We start from the raw sequence: 19,126 nt of genomic DNA, 5'->3' as shown, positions 1-19,126 counted from the left end.
TCAGAAAGGCACCAAATTAAGTACTAAAGCCAACATATGTATTTTTGTTTCCTGGTGATGACTAGTTTGTTGCCTCGCTTCCTTCATGTTTGCGCTACCAAAAGTAGCCTGCAGTACCAAAAATTAAGTCAGTATCCACACAGAATAAGACTGATATGACTGACTCACATTCAGTACAAATTCTCAAATCAGCTATAAAGAGAACATGGGGAAAAAGGCTTTCATTAAACAAGGAATGACTCCATTACATTCCCACCACCCCTCTCACACACCAGTTACTCAATTCTACCAATCTTTCTATCACACCTCCAGTCTGCTGATTTGTTCCCAAGGTTTCTAGAAGTATGCATTTCACTGATAAGGATTTCTTCACCAAAACTAAAAACAGTTAAAGAATAATTTTCAAGTACTTAAAAGTAACAAACTCCATAAACTAAAAAATAATGCAAACTGCTTGCTCACCCAATCCCTGCTATTATAGAAATGCAGAACTAAGGGAAAATATTTTTGTATGCCTACGTAGTGTTTGCAACAACACTAGCAACACAACTGATAAGGCCTTTAGTCTCATAGTCAACAGATATTAAAGCATGCATTCAATTTTATAAAGCTTGCTCAAATGCAAAACCATGGGAGTAAACTGAATAATAAGGTAACTCCCCATATAATCAGAATGTATGTAAATAAAACGCCAATCCACTGACATGCACGAGATCACAACTTAGATTCTGAATCTAAGTGAGATCTTAAAGAAGTTGAAATACTGATACTGCTTTACTGTAAATACTGGAGATAGAAACAAAAACTAATAAATACATTGTATGCAATATGAAACGAGTAAAATACTTTTCCTTAATAACTTTCATGCACACAAGGGCATAGCTGGCAGAAGGCAGTTAGACAGACAGTATTTGGATGAGCTGTACTGGACAGGCATTCCTGACTATGCCTGAAGGAACTTAGTGCTAACTTGTTTTAAAAAGTGAGGAGGGACTGTGAGCAGAAACTCACTTTTTCCTACCTGCTACAGCTGAGGTTTTAATCATTTTCAACAATAAAAGGCAGTGCATGGAAATGGAAGCAATACAGTAGAAAGAGGGGCAATTTACATGGAAGATATATTTTCAACGTGAAAACAATGACTTATTTTATTTTTCATCAAGCCCAAAATAATAGGGAAGACAAAGAGCATTTCCATTTTGCCACATATGCTTCAAATTCAATTGTGCTTCATAACAGCTGAATTAAAACTTCAAACATGACATACCTTCCTCCTGTTTCTTAATTTTTTCACTGATTTCTGAATTTTCCTTTGTTATTAAATCAACATCTTTGGTTAACGTGTTATTAGTTTCTTCCAGCTAAATGAAAGCAAACACATTTTAAAATAAAGAACTTGTCATAAATTCTAAAAATATCTAATATACTATTATTTTAAATATGCTTAAATGTGTAACAGCCATTTACTTGGAATGCCTTCCTCAGATTATATATATAAAAAAATCCACTTACTTTTCAAACCTGAATTTTTAAGAAATGGTAATTTTCTTTTAAGCTGCCTTGATTTACCAGAAGGCTCAAAATACACCGGTCCCAGAAAGAATTCTTTTTTTTTAAATGATTTTTTTTTTTTAATGATCTTTGCAGATCTGACAAGACTGCAAACTCAACTTAAGCAAAATTAGATTGTCAGTTATTGAATGTGGCAATTTTCAATTAATTTGTGGTACTTTGGCAGAAGCAGTACCTAGAGGCCTGATCCCCTGAATCCAGAGAAAAAGCAGCTGATAGATGATAAAACGCTAGCATTCAAGGCTAGAGTAGATTCATGGAATCTGCTGCTAAATAATTGTCATATATCATGAAAACCAGGTATAAATCATCACAAAAATAAAAGTAAATTTGGTCTAAGTCAAAGTATACATAGGTAAATATGTACATAGGTTTGCAAAAAAAAAGGAAAGGAAAACCATTAAACTTTGAATATGTTAGCTGCCAGAAGACACAGTCAGGATCACTTTGCTAACCACTTAGCAAATACATATTAAAAACCAGACATAACTGCATTCCTGAAAAAAGGTTTTGTTTGAAGCCTACATATATCATTGTGCATTGAGCTGTCTGACAAAATTATCAGAATATTTGAAACCAGCAAACATATTGGCAAGAAGGTATTCCTTCAATGCCACAGAGAGACAGTCTTCTAAATACTTCTTAAGAAATGGTAGCATTCTGGAGATTTCAAGCTTATAAAAGAAAACACATGTAACAAACACTATTTGCGCTATCTTTACACAGAGATGTAATATCCATGGTAGCACTAACAGAAAGCTTTGAGCAATTGATCCAAGTTCAGCTCGGCCTAGAGTTTTACCGAAGTTTTACACCCCCAGGATTCTTAAGAAAATCTGATGCTAAATGGGAAAAAATAATTAAAAAACTATCAAGTAGCAAGCCATATATATAGCAAACTCCTCAGTTAAGACATTTATCAACCTGATACTCAAGAGCTACAGTAAAAAGTAGCAGTTTGGGGTTTGTTTGTTTTTTGGGTCCCCCCCCCCCCCCCCCCCAACAGATTACCAGTGGGAAGAAACTCAAGACTTCGAGGTTGTTTTTTTTTTTTAAAAGATTAATTTTGCAATAAGAGAGGTTTAAATATTTAAGGTTCCAACTGAGTTCAAAACTCAGATACTTAAATAGTTATCACTTATGACCACAACAAGACTTTATAAATTAAAATAAAAAGATAAATTTCTGTTTCAACTGGAGAATGTATATATTCTTATATAACTTACCCTTCTTATGATGCTGTCTTTATCAGTCATTTCTTGCCTGTGTCTTGATGCTGCTTTTTTGCTTTCCTGACTCAGTTCAAAATACTGTTCTTCAAGGAGTGCTCGTGCCAATCGTTCTGACTCAGCTTTGGTTTCAGCTAAATCCAACTGGGTAGTGAGCGTTTCTCTGTAAAAAGGACATGAAGATTTTGTTCTCCTATGCAAAACATTCCGAATTTTCAGGAAGACTGGCAAACCCGAATTATACTATTCAGCTGTCATTATCTTAGTTTCTTAAAAACAAGATTTACAAAACCACACTCTGTGCACTTGCATCTTTTGATGGTCCACACAAGCTACCGCAGCAAGCTCACTATAATTCAATTAAAATTTCAATCATCCATGAAACACCAACCCTTAGGAAACCAGCTGTCAAATTCTCCTGCCCTTGAGGAATAAAAAAGAAAACAAAATTGCAGGTACAGTGTGGTCCATCAAAAGGTACTTAGCCCTATCAGTATTAACCACTTTTTCACACAAGATTACTGCTCATGAAGATGTGTGCTCCAGACTGTTCAAACAATAAGGAAAATTTCATAAAGTGTCTGAAAACATACAGTAATTCTCTGCCTATGCAAGCTTTTGCAGAAAAGCTTGCAAATTCTATCTACAGCTTGAGACTCAGGGGGCAGTAACTTAGGTGCAGTATCTCATTAATACATACACAGCTTCTAATGTATTCAGCATACAAGCCAAACTTTGTTGCTCTGGCTTGGACTACAAGCAGAGCTCCTATACATTTGCCTGCAAAGAAACCCACATAAAGCACAGTGGCCAGTCTAGCACTCACGAGTCAGATGTACCGAGCAACATGTGACACAGTCCACAGCATGCTGAGTTAGAAGTGACAATACATTACTACAGTACGAGCTCATGACAGATGCCCTTCCTGCACTTCAAAATAAAGAGATTTATTCAATGAAATACATATTGCTATGGAGTCCACTGCTTTGATACATCTGCAGTAGATATGGGCCTCTACTGTAAAAAGGTAACTGTTGAAGTACACTCAGTTTGTCACAATTCTCATAGTTGTATACAGGTGAAAAATGTTTAGGATGAACAGAAGATTGTGGAGAACAGTGAGGGAACAGAACAAAAGGAATCTATAAAAATAAGAAAAGAGAAAAAGAAAAAGCCACAAGATGACTAAAGGAAGTCTCTCCTTCCTTCCTTCCCCTCCCTCCTTTTTTCAAGTTGGAGACTACTCCTGAACAAGTTTGCATAGACAAGTTTTTTCCTCCTACGTCGTATTTATTAGCCCAGTATCTTTTCTTTCTCCCTTTCTTAGCCCACCGAAATGCATCATGAACACTGTACATAACCTCCTCCCTTTAGATTGTTTTGCAATGCTGATGCTCAAGTAGAACAAGAGACCCAGACTTTAGAAGGAACTCTGCTTCATACATAAGGCTACAGCCTCCTTCAGAATAAATATATATTAAATAAATTGATAAATTGGAAAAACAAGCTTAAACTTCTTTCCTTATTTGCTAACTTAGTACGTCACAATTGATCATTGCTGGATTAACTGGTTTTGCTGTAATCAGAAGTATACTAAACTTAGAACTGAAGTATTTTCATTATTTTTTTCTCAAATTATTTTATTGGCTATAGAAATATACCAAGTAATTATCAGGATAATATAATCAAATAAAAAGTTTTAACACAAGCAAGATGATTACCACCTATTGTAATGTTTTTTTTCAAAATTTTGCATCTTCCTAAATTCTCAGAAGTCATCATTCTTCCAGACATTTCAAGTCCAAAGCAAATATGAATAACCATATTTGGCTTTGTGAGTCAGCAATAACAACATCCTGTGTATTTGCCATCTTACAAGGTGTTATGGAACATTTGAGACCTGTCTTTTTCTGAAGGAATTAAACATTTTAAATGTGATTCAAAATCTTCATGAGTGCGACCATACTATATGGAAAAACATGTCTGAGAAACACAATGGGCATACTTTTCATTTTGCAATTCCTGCATTTTTCTTTGAGTTTCTTTATTCTTGTCATCAATTTCCTCTTTCAGTTCCTTAACCTGAGTTTTGTAAAGTGTCTGTAAAAGAAAGCATAAAAAAAGAATCATTATTCAAATTCCACAGTGAAATTCTTCATTGTTTTGGTAGTGGTTGGTTTGAATCTGTCAAACCTCAACACATGCCAGTACTGCCTTGAATGTAATTTCCTCCTTCCTCCCTGTCCAAGACGCTCCTTTCCAGTTTCCCTTATGTAGGGAACTGATGTGACCAGGTTAGTTTTCAATTTTCTAGTCTGGTTTCCTACATAGTTGTACAAACACATCTGCTGACAAAAGGGAAGGAAGGCACTAGAACACAGCTGAGCAGGTCTCTTGGAGACAACAGGAGAAGTGTACCATCACTGTCTCAATGTTAGTCAAACAAGCCTAACACCATCCTATGCTTCCACCTGTTATATTCTGTTTGTATCCATGTATATTTTCTCTTAGACTGTAAGTTTTTTGGTGTACAGACTGACTTTTTCTTTAATAACTGATTCAACAGAGGTCTGGTTTACACAAATGACTTCTGTTCTTAATTACTACATTGTTATTAACAGCACCAGTAATTCTGAAAGTTAAAATTTTATCTTCCACAGTAAAGTATTTTGCTAAATATTCAGACTGAATTACAAATGTCTCATTTAAGTTACATTCTAGTGAAAAAAGAGAAAACTGAGAATGAAACACAATACTCCGGATCGTCTTACTAGCAGTGTGTTATGGAGAAGTGCACAAAAATCTGTAACACATAATGAAATTACAATCATATGTAGTTTAATATACACAAAAATTTTTATTGCCCCTCCAAGGAAGAACCACATTTAAGAAGTACTTCCCAAAGTGAAATGCAACTGTTCATATTCACAAATGTATTTGAAGTTCAGGCATTATATAAAGCATCCCATGTTATTGTTTCTTTTCACAGAAATGAAACAGATCAACCTAAATCTATGAAATACACATTTTGGCTACCTGGAGTACTAAATAAAGCTCTTCAGGGACTCAGGTGCAGAGAAAGTATCTTTTTAGAAGGATGAGGAATACATGCAGAATGCTATTGGACCTATGGTTCTTAAATATACTTACGGTAGATCACTACCATGGAATATATTCCAGTAAGTATGGAGATTTTGAACTCTCTACAATGTTTGCAATTATGTCAGAAAAATATCTCTTTTCCAACCTCAAGATAGGAACTACTGTGATGAATAATTCAGATAGAGTTACTCAATGTAATATATAAGATTTGACAAACAACTACAAAGCAACATATTAGATAGACTATCTAATGTTCTCTAATTTTTGTTCATTGGTTGTATTTCAAGCAGGATTTTGTGAATTGCTGATTTATGCCAGGTTGTTATTTACATTTAAAAAATTTTAATATGTCAAACTAGTCACTGTTCAATGATTTAATGTCAAAATGTAGCACTCAAAATTCTTTGCAAGTCTTACCGAAAAATACTGCTCAGCTTCAAGCTGATCCTGAAGCTCACGCATTTGACCTTCATTTCCTCTGTACTGTCTTTGAAGGAATAAAAAAGAAATCATGTAAAAACTCAGCTACTAACAAATGACGACGACAGACTATTTCTAACCAGAACAGCATCCTACAAAGATCTTACAGTTGCACACATATTATTTCACAAAGACCAATAGTTTGCTGTATCCTAAAATTCTGATTTAATTACATTCTTTATTCTACCCTGATGATCGTTTCAGTATGTAATTTAGAAGTAGTACTCTAAATGGAGAAATGTTAAGTCATCTGAAGGAAGATATGATAGAAGCCTAATTAATGAAAAAAATGTCTTCAGTCAGCTTAAGAAACGTTAAGAAAAAGAATCAGGTAGTTAAAGGGAAAAAAGCTATTGACTCCCATGTAGTAAAACTAGAAGTGCCATATAATTTAATAAGTAGTATCACAGTCAATCCACAATGAAGTCTCTCAAATAAAAGTGGCATATATGCCTTGACATAGAACGATGAGCCAAGAATTGTTCTGCATCATAGCTCATAACAAAAATATTCCAACACTGAATGCTACATACAGAAATCATAACATGCAGCTAATAATATTCTTTTAGTTTAGGAAAAAATGCCTATGCACCAGAGAACTTTTTTCACTAATAGGAACAGGCAAAGCAGTGCATGTATAATTAAGGAACTTTTTCCATTTTACTTCAGGTTTTTCCTTACTTCGCAAGTTGAGCCAACTCAAATTCCAGTAATCTCTTTGCTTCCAATAATGTATTGATTTCCTGTTTCAGCTGCTTCTCAGAACCCTTCAAGTTATCTGCTTCAAAAGCTTGCACCTTTAATTCATTCTGTGCCATTATTCGCTTATTCGTCTCTTGTTCTAGCTGAAGTGTTAGATTCTTTACCTGGATGAGAAATATTTCAATTTAGGAGCATTTGCTGAACAACGAATTGCATGTGGTTGAAAGGATTATTTTATGTCAAGCAGCATTGCCTAGATGCTACACATTGTACAATGTGTAAAAATATTCCTAAATCTCCCAACACCTCACTGCAACAATCTTATAGAAAGCTGCTGCCCTTACAGAACGTACTGATATGACACTGCATGATGATAAAACTTCCCCATACTTAGCTTATTCCAAAGTCCCAGATGTGTTTTACCTTATCTTAAAGGCAACATTGGAAGAAACCTAAATTGTCTTCTGAAAGGTCCTGCAAATCTCTCTGTGGATTTCAGATCTTAACTTCTCACCCTAGAAAAAACTGCAGCTTACCAGCTATATAAAAACTAATTTACAGAAGTCATGAACCCTAAGAAAGGTGTTATAACCTTCATTCCCAGTGTCCTGTAAAGAAAAAGTAATGATGAAACTATAATTCTTAGTACCTAGTTTTCACGCTCAATATTCTAATTGCATTTCCTCGAACAAATGCTTTTCTGGAGAACATAAACTCAGAACTGCAAACCAATCAGACTACACAGTCAAATTCACAAGCAAGTTTTTCCTTTAAAAAAAGAAAAGGAAACAGAAAAAATTGCATTATATTAAATTAAGGGCTCAAATACGTAAGGCATCCAAGAGCTAAGAAACAAGTGGAAACACCATTTAGGCCAGCAACTGTCTTCAGTTCTGAGAGGTGTATTATACAAAGAGCTCAGTGTAAGTGAATGTAATTTTCTGTTTCTCAATGTAATTATAATTTCTTATTTACATAGAAAATTTTTAGTGAAGAACATTTTCCTTACTTCATCTTCCAGTCTTTCCTTTTGCTCAAGAAGGTGTTCCAGTTTCTGCTGAGATTGCTTCAGGTCAAAGTCCAGCATGGAACACTGTTTTTCAGCTTGAACTATTCGATTTTCTGCCTTTTCTCTTGCTGCCCTTTCTTCCTTTACTTTTTTTTCCATTTCTAAACAAGATTAAGGAAAGAAAACCAACAAAAATGAATATGTAGCATCTGCAAGAATGCTTTTGTAAACACAGTCTTAAGTATCCTAGTATTTTTCAGACCCTTTTGTTCAGCTATTTAAGCTCTTCTGCTGTTAGATGGACTGATTACTGAGTAAAAACTTCCTAGCATTATTACACCAAACACCAAAAAAGAAATATAATTCCAATTTGCATTAAAGCATTGGAATATTATCATGACAACTGAAAGCTAAATAGTGAAAGAAATAAAAAAATACAGATTCTTGAAGTAATCGTTATGAAATAAAAGGCGAAGTTTCATTTCCATGAATGGATAGCAGAGGGAAAGAAAAGAAATGCTACCATTCATGTTAGTTTTCTGAAAAGTTACAAACTACACATGCAGGTACCAATGACCTTCACAAAGAAAACCTGATGTATTCAATTAAGATATCAAGACACATCTCTGATTCATGGATATGTACCTACAAAAGAAACTTCAACACTTCAGACAAGCCTAATACAACACCAATATTTTAAATGCAGTTACACAGGAATGAATGCTCCAAGACATGTCTTGATAATGCATTGTTTCAATTCCATTTAGCATTAGCCAGAATTTCAAGATTCAATAGCATTTTATAAGCCAAAGAAAGCTTTGAATTGCAAACACAATAAGACATTCAAAACATTAAGAAACAATACAATTTTTATGGTACAAGTACCATGTTAGAGAAAACAATTTTGAAAATGTATTTTTCATTATGCATGTTTTAAAATTTTGATATGCATTTTCTTTATACTGGGATTAAACACTTGTAGAAGAGTACTACATTATAAGAGAATGTGTTTTAAGATATCATAATCAAAATACCTGTTACTATGTATTTACCTGAAACTTGCAAGAAACACTTACCACACATTGCAACTGATCTTGCCTCCTCTATTGACTGATGTTTGTCAGTTAACCGAGCTTTAGTCACTTTGTGTTCATTTACTTCCTGTTCTAATCGGTCTTGTAATGATTTCAGTTTGTAGTTCAAATCTATCTCTAAATTATTCTTTTCCTAAAGATAAGAAAAAAGTTACCAAATTTCTATAATATTTCTGTAACATCGGAGGGAATCACATTTCCTTTCCTCCCTTTTTTAGTGTTAACTTTTTGTTATGAAGAAATTATCAATGTTATTTTCCATGCTAAATCAAGAATGGTAACAGACAAAAACTGTACTCGGTGCTCTGGAGAAAACTTCATTAACTTTTTTCAGTAGTCTATAAATTCAAAAGATAATGGAAACTTCTCAGTTTGAATAATTACTAATCACCTAAACTGGTAACATACAACTAATCCACCGAGAACACTAGAGCACAGAGCAATGTGAATTGTTGTTACCTGCAGGGAATTCTGTTATTTCATTGTTGGGATTGCCAGCCATTAACAGTAATTCATGAAACAAGCACTGGAGAAGACCTTTGAGAGACAGGACCTTTGGATCGCTGCTTCACATAACACCAAATGAGAACAGTAACTGCTTACACCTTCCTTCACAGGCAGTCATATCTCTCTGGTTTATTTGGATAGACCACACATCACAGCAAGTCTTTACCTGACCTCAAAACATAGAGCTAACTAGGTAGCCTATCTGGAAGAAGGGTGCAAGATTTCCTTTTACTCTTCTTTACTTGTTTCTCTGTCTTGGGGTGGGGATCAGAGATGTTAGGGCAACAGGCTGCTACCATTCTTTAGGAAGGAAGGAAAAAATTTTGATCAACTTCGGAGCTGAACTGTTTTAGAAGTCTGGCACTGATCCAGCCAAATTAAAATCCAGTAAAAGCAGAAATTTAAATTTCAGGTTTTAAGAAGTTCAGTTCACAGATTTTCAGGAGGCAAGTCTCTGCAGTGATAGTTAGGCAGGCAGAACAAATTACTTGCTACTGGCAGAAGGGTTGGATCCTTGAATCAGTGACAGTGAATAACAAACATGAATTTTATGCCCAAAGCTACAAGAACAACCCGAGGACTTGTGAGACTATCCTGATGAGTTTGTAAATCAGCACTATTTAGTTAATCATTTTAAGACAAGACTGATTTATATCAAGAACACAGGACTTAGTAACATCAATAAATACTATTTGAAAATACAGCCAAAAGCTGACGAAGAACATTAGCCTCAACATCATTTTACCATACCTTTTCTGAATGATTAAGCATATCTTGTGCTTGTTTTCTTTCCGCTTCCACTCTTTCAAGATTGTTTTTAACGTTTTTCATTTCTTCTTGTAAAGTTGTAATCCGAACTGCCATAAGAAATGAAATGTCATTCAATATTAGTTACTTGACTTAGATCAACAGGCTTTTCAATCTTTATTGATTTCTGGGCCCCTAAAATATTTACACCTTCAAATTTTTCAGATATGCAAAGGCCATACATTGTGAAGGAAACTGATCTGTTCAGCCACTCTTTATGCATGCCATTAGTAACAATTCACAAAAACCAATCACATGCAAAACTTGGTACCTGCCTTCTATCACTCCCAACATCTCATATGCAAAATTTCTTCTATTAATCCAAGTTCTGCTGTGCTATGCAACAAGCACCTTTTCTGATGTTAACTCCACTAATACATTGATGTTTGGACAGGCTGGATCGATGGGCCCAGGCCAATTGTATGAGGTTCAACAAGGCCAAGTGCCAAGTCCTGCACTTGGGACACAACAACCTCATAAAACGCTACAGGCTTGGGGAAGAGTGGCTGGAAAGCTGCCCGGCAGAAAAGGACCTGGGGGTGCTGGTTGACAGCCAGCTGAATATGAGCCAGCAGTGTGCCCAGGTGGCCAAGAAGGCCAACGGCATCCTGGCCTGTATCAGAAATAGTGTGGCCAGCAGGAGTAGGGAGGTGATCATGCCCCTCTACTCGGCACTGGTGAGGCCACACCTTGAATACTGTGTTCAGGTTTGGGCCCCTCACTACAAGAAGGACATTGAGGTGCTGGAGCGTGTCCAGAGAAGGGCGATGAAGCTGGTGAGGGGTCTGGAGCACAAGTCTGATGAGGAGCAGCTGAGGGAACTGGGGTTGTTCAGTCTGCAGAAGAGGAGGCTCAGGGGAGACCTCATCGCTCTCTACAATTACCTGAAAGGGGGTTGCAGAGAGGTGGGTGTTGGTCTCTTCTCCCAAGTGACTAGCAACAGGACAAGAGGAAAAGGCCTCAAGTTGCACCAGGGGAGGTTCAGGTTGGATGTTAGGAAAAAATTTCTTTACTGAGAGAGTGGTAAGACACTGGAATAAGCTGCCCAGGGAAGTGGTGGAATCACCATCACTGGAGGTGTTCAAGGAACATGTGGACAAGGCATTGTGGGACATGGTTTAGTGGGCATGGTGGTGTTGGTTGATGGTTGGACTTTATGATCTTACAGGTCTTTTCCAACCATAGTGATTCTGTGATAAGGCACATTATGCAGGAAGTCAGTCTCAAATGGATCTACAGGTACTAATACAATATATATTCACCGAACTGTGACTCAAGTGCTCTGCCATGGATAGAGGAACTATTCTCCGTCCCCCACAGCATATACCACAAGACCCAGTGTGGCATCAGAAGTTTATACTAAATACGACGTAGAATCACAGAATGGGTTGGGTTGGAAAGGACCTTTAAAGACCATCTAGTCCAACCCCTCTGCCATGGGCAGGGACATCTTCCACTAAGATCAGGTTGCTCAAAGCCCCATCCAACCTGACTTTGAACACTTCCAGGGATGGGGCAACCAAAACTTCTCTGGGCAACCTGTTCCAGTGTCTCACCACACCCTCACTATAAGAAATTTCTTCCCTATATCTAATGTAAATCCACCTTCTTTCAGTTTCAAACTGTTGCCCCTTGTCCTGTCACTACAGGCCCTGGCAAGAAGTCTCTCTCCATCTTTCTTATAAGCCCCCATTAAGTATCAAAAAGCCACAATAAGGTCTCCCCCAAAGCCTTAGTAGTAGTAGTGTGTGTATATATATGCGTATGCCAAAGTAATAGTGTGAGTGTGTATACATATATATAAGCTAAAGTAGTAGTATACATTTCTAAACTGAAGAATTTGCATTAACTCCTTTAAAATAAATAGAGAAATATTTTTGATTACTCTATATTACACTTAATACCTTAAATACAGTATACAAAAATACACCTGTCGATTCAAATACATCTGTCTACAGTAGTCTGCTTAAGCAAGAAACTGAGATGGAAGAGGAGAAAGGCTTCTTAAATCTTAGGCTTTTCTCATTCATTTTAAATGTGCTTTTAAAACCAGTTGTATGAGTTTTTGAATTATATAAAGCTATTTGGGTATATACCAGCAAAGCACCTTAACCCTACACCCTTCAGAAAGAGATCCTTTTTCTGCAGGCTGCTGAGTTGATGTGGTCAAAACCACATTTTGAAGCGCACAGAATAGTCTTCTCATGCCATTTGTACCTCCTGCTTGCAATTAACAACAGACTGGATCAAACTACACTCAGTCATTTCAGAGGAACTTTAAAATCATTCAGCTGAAATTGATTTACTCCATTTGAAACACAGTAAACAGGCAACTTGATTCTTGATAGTCCTTTTTTGTGCTAAGTTTACATTTACCTTAATAAAACAATCCCAAAACCACCCAAAAGTCCTCAACAAAAGATAGTGCCTCATGGAAAATAATTTTCATTACTGCAGACAGATGGTTTAAAATGACAAATTAAGAGGCAGGATTTATTAGCATAGGCACAGTCATGAACTAATGTATCTGAATAGTTTCTAGTATGAGGAATCAGAAGTACAAATGGTAAAAAGTTCCAAGCATCCTGAAAAAAGGGATTCCACATCAGCATCCCTTCCTATGCTTTTCATCTTGCTTATGAAGTAATGTAGAAGCATCATAAAAAACCAAATACAATTTAACAACAAAATAGCTTTCTCCATAAATGAAAAGAGAAAGTGCAGGATATGTCAACTTGGCTACTGCACCAAGGCAGTAAGACAGAGTGTTGTGTCTTCTCTAGCACTGTATCAGCTTTTCATATTTTTGTACCACTGGACTCAGACTTTTAGTCAGGGCAGCTCCGTAGACTTACAATCAGTGGTTTCCCACTCTGATTTTTATAGTCTCCCTCCCAAGAGCCGCTCAGACATGATCAGGAAGCAAGATTCAATCTTCAAAAATTGTTCTATTAAGTCACACTTGGTTTGCAGGTTGGCTTTCCTCCCTTTATGTAACTGTACTTTATTAAATAAAGTAGGGTTATCACAACTTCTTTGTTAAAGTATAAATACAGAAGAATTACCCTGTAGTTCTCCAATCATTTCAGATCCATGACTTCTGTCCCTTCGTTCCGACTCCAAAGCTGCTTGCAGTTGGTAATAATCTTTCTCCACCTGCAGTTTTGTGCTTTCTAGAACTCTGCACCTTTCCTGCAGTTCTCTATTCAATGATTCTACTTGACTTAATGACTTGCTCATTTCTGTGTTACCCTTTCTCAGTCTTGCTGCTGTATCCGATTCAGTCCTCAGCAAATCGTTTGCTTCTTCTAGCTGTTAAAATAAAACAGACAAGATTTTCTAATATAAAAATTATTGGGACTGGTTTTGTTATATCTGAATGCTCAATGCTGCTTCTCAAATCTAAGAAATAATGAAGACAATAAACAGAAGCAACATACTTGTTTTTGTAATTGTGTTATCTTCTCATTTGTAATTTGTGAATGGTGGCTGATTTTTCTCAAGTCTTCCATCTGATCTTTTAGTGTGGACACTAAAGAGAAATTACACCATTAATACATCAGATTAAAAAATCCTTAGGTTTTTTTTTATTTTACACAAACACGCTCAAATAAACTCTTGGCATATAGTAGGTCTTTTGTTGACTTTTTGATTCTTACATACATTTTTAGGTCAAATTCTGTGCTTGCAGAACACCACCACACACTGTAGAGAATAGAATTTGAAAATAAGACAAAAATACTGTGTTCTCATTAAAACTCCAATAAAAATAAACTCAAAATTTGTGTTCATTATTTGAAAAGATCCCTTTGAAGTTGCATAGCACTTAAGATACTAAGGTAGTAAATTATTCTCCAAAACACATCATACACCTCATCGGTGTCAATGTTTGGATAACATGGCATACCTTCATTTTCCACATTCCGTCTTTTTTCATTCTCTTGTTCAATTTTTCTTTGGTAGTCATTTATCTTATGTTGCAATACCATCTTTTCCTTCTCAATCTGAGACACTGTTGATTCCAAGTTCTTTCTTTGATTTCCCTAAAATTAAAAGCATTGGTAATTCCATCTACATTTTAAGGAATGAACCCTAAACCAGTATCTCTGCAACTAATTCATCACAGAAATCAATGCATCATTTCCAATGAATTAGTTTGTCTTCCTTGAAAAAGGTTTTCAGAAAAGATGGCTTTTTTAACTTCTACATGACAAATTTATAAAATTATTAGAAAAGTTATTGTTAACGTGATTGTATAAGTAACTATTAAAATTATTATTAAAAGACAACATAAGGACTCAACAGAAAATAATTTGTACATTAATTTTCAGAGTAACTGAATTTGATAAACTCCAGAGAAACTGCTATGAGCAAGACTAAGCAAAACATTTAGAAGAGGAAACAGAATTCTGCATGACTTGCAGAAAGAAAAAAGTTTTTGAAAATGTGTAGAAAAAATTTATCTCCCAATGCTACGTATTGAAATGTGATGGTTTGGTCTCAAATTTAAACGCAGAACAGTTTTTTTTTTTAGTCACAGAAGAAATATCTTAAATCATTAAAGTGCTATCCACATTCTTTACCCAACTAAGAAGGGTTCAGTGAGGAAAAAAAATTACCTCTTCATCCAGTTCTTTCATTATCTTGTCTAGCTTTATGTTTGAAGATCTAAAAACAAAACAAAACCATTTAAGCAATATTTGAAAAGGACACATTATACATAATGTTTTTCTAGTGAAATAATTTGGGACCATTACTGAAGTGAACATTTCTATTTTGGCTAATGGTATTTTGTAATAAACATTTGAAATTGAAGAAAACAATCAATCACTGGAAATAATTTGTAAAATATATTAAGTATTTATCAACTTTGCTGCAGATTATATACACAAAATGTTAGGTGCCACATTTTCTCCCTTAATCAGCAAATGTAAAAACAGTGTATGTACACAACAGGTTATCATTAAAATTAGAATACCCTGATGAACTGCTAAAACTTCCTCTGGTTGAGAGCTTTCCAAATATCTAAAACGGTTCATTAATTCAACAGTAGACAGCTCCCTACTATGGATAAAGATATTAGAATAATATTATTTAAAAGTGTCCCTGTTGAAGCAATGTATTAGAACATAGTCCTATAGAGAGACTGAGGTTAAGTGCATAGTAAAACCTCAGTTAACTGGCAATAACATTGACACATCCATTGCATTTTTGCAGCTAGCTATCCCTCCTCAAAGAGATAATGAAAATGACCCAGACAATGTTGCCTGGCAGCTTACAATAAGCAGTTACAGCAATATATCCTATCTACTAAATCTGCAGTAAACAGTATGACATACCAGAAGACACACTGTTGTGCTCTGACAACTTCAGTAGTACTGCAGGAAGACAGTTACTAAGTATCTTTCAAGCAATGTCCATCCTGCTTGTGGAAAGCAATCAGAACATGGGAACAGTGAAGTTGTGTTTACATAAGCAACAGTGTCACACAGCCTAAATTCCCACCTGACCATTTTGGCTTCCAGTTCCCATGTAAGTAGCCTGTACAGCTACACGCTACGGTCCTAATTCACAAGCCTAAATTCTTCCTATATCCTATAGCTAGTATTGCCTCCTGGCTTTACTTAGGCCTTCAGGAAAAGACTTCAAAAGGAGAAGCCAACTGAAGGGGAATTTTGTTTGCATGAATCTGAGTAAAAATTTCTCATTATCAGAAAAGAAGAATCCCAACTGTTTGTTCGTAAGTGTGGCTGCAAGAAATAGGCAAATTCTCATGTAGCTACTTCTTCAACATGGTAGAAACAAGTACCATGTATTTAGAAACCACACAGTTAATTTTAATAATCCAATATATGCCCTATATACCGTACTTTATGTTTTTTAAAAAAATCAGGATGATCATTGTGTACCTCAGTCCAATAAAACATCTGAATTCAGAGTATAGGGTAAATTCAAACATTCAAGGGTTCAGAAAGAATCTGTGTTACATGGGTGCCAATGAAAACAAAACATTTTCTTCATACTATATTCAACAAGACCATTCAAATACTGTTTTAGAATTACTTAAACCTGTGCCTGGAACTCCCTTGGAGAACTACAGTACCATTCTTAGTGTTACTCTGTATCACTGCTTTAGGGATTACCAGAACTGAAGTGTTAGATGTATTTAAATTGTATAAACAATAAAAGTTCAAAGTCTCACCTGCACTTTTGCTCCATTTCATCTTTCAACTGCATTTCATTATGTAGTTGTTCTTCCAACTCATAGATCATCTTCTGCATATTTTCCAACTTTAAATATATATTTGTACATGAAAAAACATGCATTAAATTTAAAAAATTCAAAAAAGTATTTCAGAATATTCAGTGCTGCTTATGTTGTATCATAGCTTACCTCTATCTAAACACTAGATTTTTACCTTATTAAAATGTGATCCCCCCCCAAAAAAAAATCTAAAAAAGTTAATTACAACTTTAATATTATGCAGTTTTATCATTCGAATGCACATACAATTTCAGGGTTCTGAATAGTTCCATCAAAATTCACAGGGCCAAGCTAAATAAAATTCTCCTTGTTTTAACTATCTTCTGAATCAGACTAAAGATATTACTGCGAAGATATAAGAAAGCATTTTAATTAGATTCAATATTTCTTTTTCTAGCATGAAGCACCACATGTATTTTGCAACGCATCTTCAAGCTCTCAAGGAGTTCAGGAAGCAGAACCAGGCCTATCAGTCATTAGCAATCGGGGGAAAATGCTTCTAACATCTATTTAGTCAGAGATTTTTACAGCTAGCACTGTACTAAGGTTTGAAAATAGTAACAAGCTTCAGATGTTAATATAGAATATTACTGTACAGCATGTATTGTTTGCCAGCAAGATAAACTCAGAAATTCATTGTTTTCATGTAGGGTCAAAATATCTACCTTCTACTGGATCTCCGGGCACAATAATCCCAATCCAACATCAGCAAAATCCTCAATTAAGAACAAGATGGTGTCAACTTTGAGGAAGCTCATTAAGTCAACCCTGTGCTGATTCACTCTTTCAAACCTTTTCGTTGATCTTGTCAGGACTTCAGCCTTATTTAGCTTTCCCAAACTTCCCTCAACTCTCTTGAAACTGCATAGAGAAGAATTACAGTCCTAACCTAGACTCTCTTCAAAGCAACATATTCAAGTGGTTCTGACCCTTTGCTTTTTGTTCCTTGTTCTAACTTCAAAAACTCTGAGAACTGCTTGACTGCTTTTGCACAATCATCCCAAAAAAAGGAACAACAGAGCAGTTCCTCCTACATCTGCTCTTCCTTTTTTCCTTTTCCCACAAAATATGCTCAGAGAAACTAGAACTGCTCACTAAGATCATGAAGAGGAGGCAAATTACTCGTCTCCATTCTTTCTTGATAGCAACAGTAAGTGTTCTCAACAAGGACTGCCCTCTATACAGTCCTAAACTAAGATTTCAGTCCGGAGACATATTGTAGCACTCTTTATCCATATTAAATGAGAAAGTTATAGGTGAGATTATTTTTGCCTACTTCCAGGCAGGCGTTTTTCTTACTTCCTACTTTCAATCTGTTCTCCCTCCCATTGTAGTAGGAAATAAAGCACAGAACACTCAGAAAAAGGAGGAGACGAGAAAGGATCTCCAGTTCATGAGAGCACCTTTCTTCCACATTCTTAAGCTGAAGTTTTCAGAGGAAGAACACAGACATGGTGACTGGGGACAAACCAGAAACTACATCTTTTATATATTCACCACTATTTATATATTTACCACTACATATCACAAAGCCTTGAGAGAACAAGGAAATACTGGAAGAAATAGACTTTTCAGCACTTACAGAACAGCTCTGGAAAACCGATTACTGGTATGACATACAACATAACACCATGTAGATGAGGCAATGGTTGCAGTCAAAAACTACAGAGATGGTCTCTAAATCTAAATTTTGAGGAAAAAGGAAGGAGGACCAGTACACAACACATTTATCTCCTTGGTATGAACCACTGAGAAACAAAGTAAGAAGCAAGACTATTTAAAGGCTAGCTCTCACTTTAGTAAAGAAGGACCACAGCTAATGCACAAAAATAAAGGATAAAGAAATGTCAACATAATTGCTCTTCCATTTCTTGGTTACTCATTTTATAGCCCTTCCAGACAAGCTACATAGAACAACTAAATGGGATAGATGAGGAACAGGTCCAAAAAGACATCTGGCAACTGAGGCATTCCTGTACTGACTCCTACTAATTTGGACCTCTACGGCCTTCTCTTGCTTCTTCCTGTCTCTGGAAGCTTTTATAGTGCTGTACCCCAAGGGGCCTATCTGAGCTTGCTGAGCAGTCTAATTATATTAGTACAAGTCAACTGGCTTACAGAGAAGATTTGCACAATCTGATATCAACAGACTAAATAATACCTTAAGAAAATACTGAGTTGCAATTAACTCAGTATTAAAAGCATTCCTTTATGTTTAGTTTGTTCTCAGTTTCCATTTTGAGTAGGAGGTGGGGAAGAAAGGAATATGGCAAAGCCTGCCTACAGCAGAGAAAACAAGAAAAATCCCTCTGGAACTGCCATACTACTTTTTTTTTCTTTTTAATCACCACAGCATCGT

The 19,126-nt window shown here is 35.7% G+C and overlaps 1 protein-coding gene across 2 annotated transcripts in view; it reads right to left on the bottom strand.

The window, feature by feature from the left end:
- Positions 1-19,126, bottom strand: part of ROCK1 (Rho associated coiled-coil containing protein kinase 1) — a 90,227-nt gene that overhangs the window by 22,556 nt on the left and 48,545 nt on the right. For both annotated transcript variants that reach the window (XM_059836198.1, XM_059836199.1), the window contains exons 12-24: positions 16,705-16,793; positions 15,122-15,170; positions 14,410-14,545; positions 13,943-14,034; positions 13,568-13,814; positions 10,446-10,552; positions 9,171-9,321; positions 8,095-8,255; positions 7,065-7,249; positions 6,321-6,390; positions 4,807-4,901; positions 2,799-2,964; positions 1,268-1,361 (exon numbers count right to left, since the gene is read on the bottom strand). In XM_059836198.1, the coding sequence (XP_059692181.1) occupies positions 1,268-1,361; positions 2,799-2,964; positions 4,807-4,901; positions 6,321-6,390; positions 7,065-7,249; positions 8,095-8,255; positions 9,171-9,321; positions 10,446-10,552; positions 13,568-13,814; positions 13,943-14,034; positions 14,410-14,545; positions 15,122-15,170; positions 16,705-16,793 (1,642 nt within the window). The remainder of the gene's footprint in view (positions 1-1,267; positions 1,362-2,798; positions 2,965-4,806; positions 4,902-6,320; positions 6,391-7,064; positions 7,250-8,094; positions 8,256-9,170; positions 9,322-10,445; positions 10,553-13,567; positions 13,815-13,942; positions 14,035-14,409; positions 14,546-15,121; positions 15,171-16,704; positions 16,794-19,126) is intronic.

Source organism: Gavia stellata, chromosome 3, assembly GCF_030936135.1.
Source record: "Gavia stellata isolate bGavSte3 chromosome 3, bGavSte3.hap2, whole genome shotgun sequence".
Lineage (NCBI taxonomy): Eukaryota > Metazoa > Chordata > Aves > Gaviiformes > Gaviidae > Gavia > Gavia stellata.
This window is presented reverse-complemented; position numbering and strand designations above follow the sequence as displayed.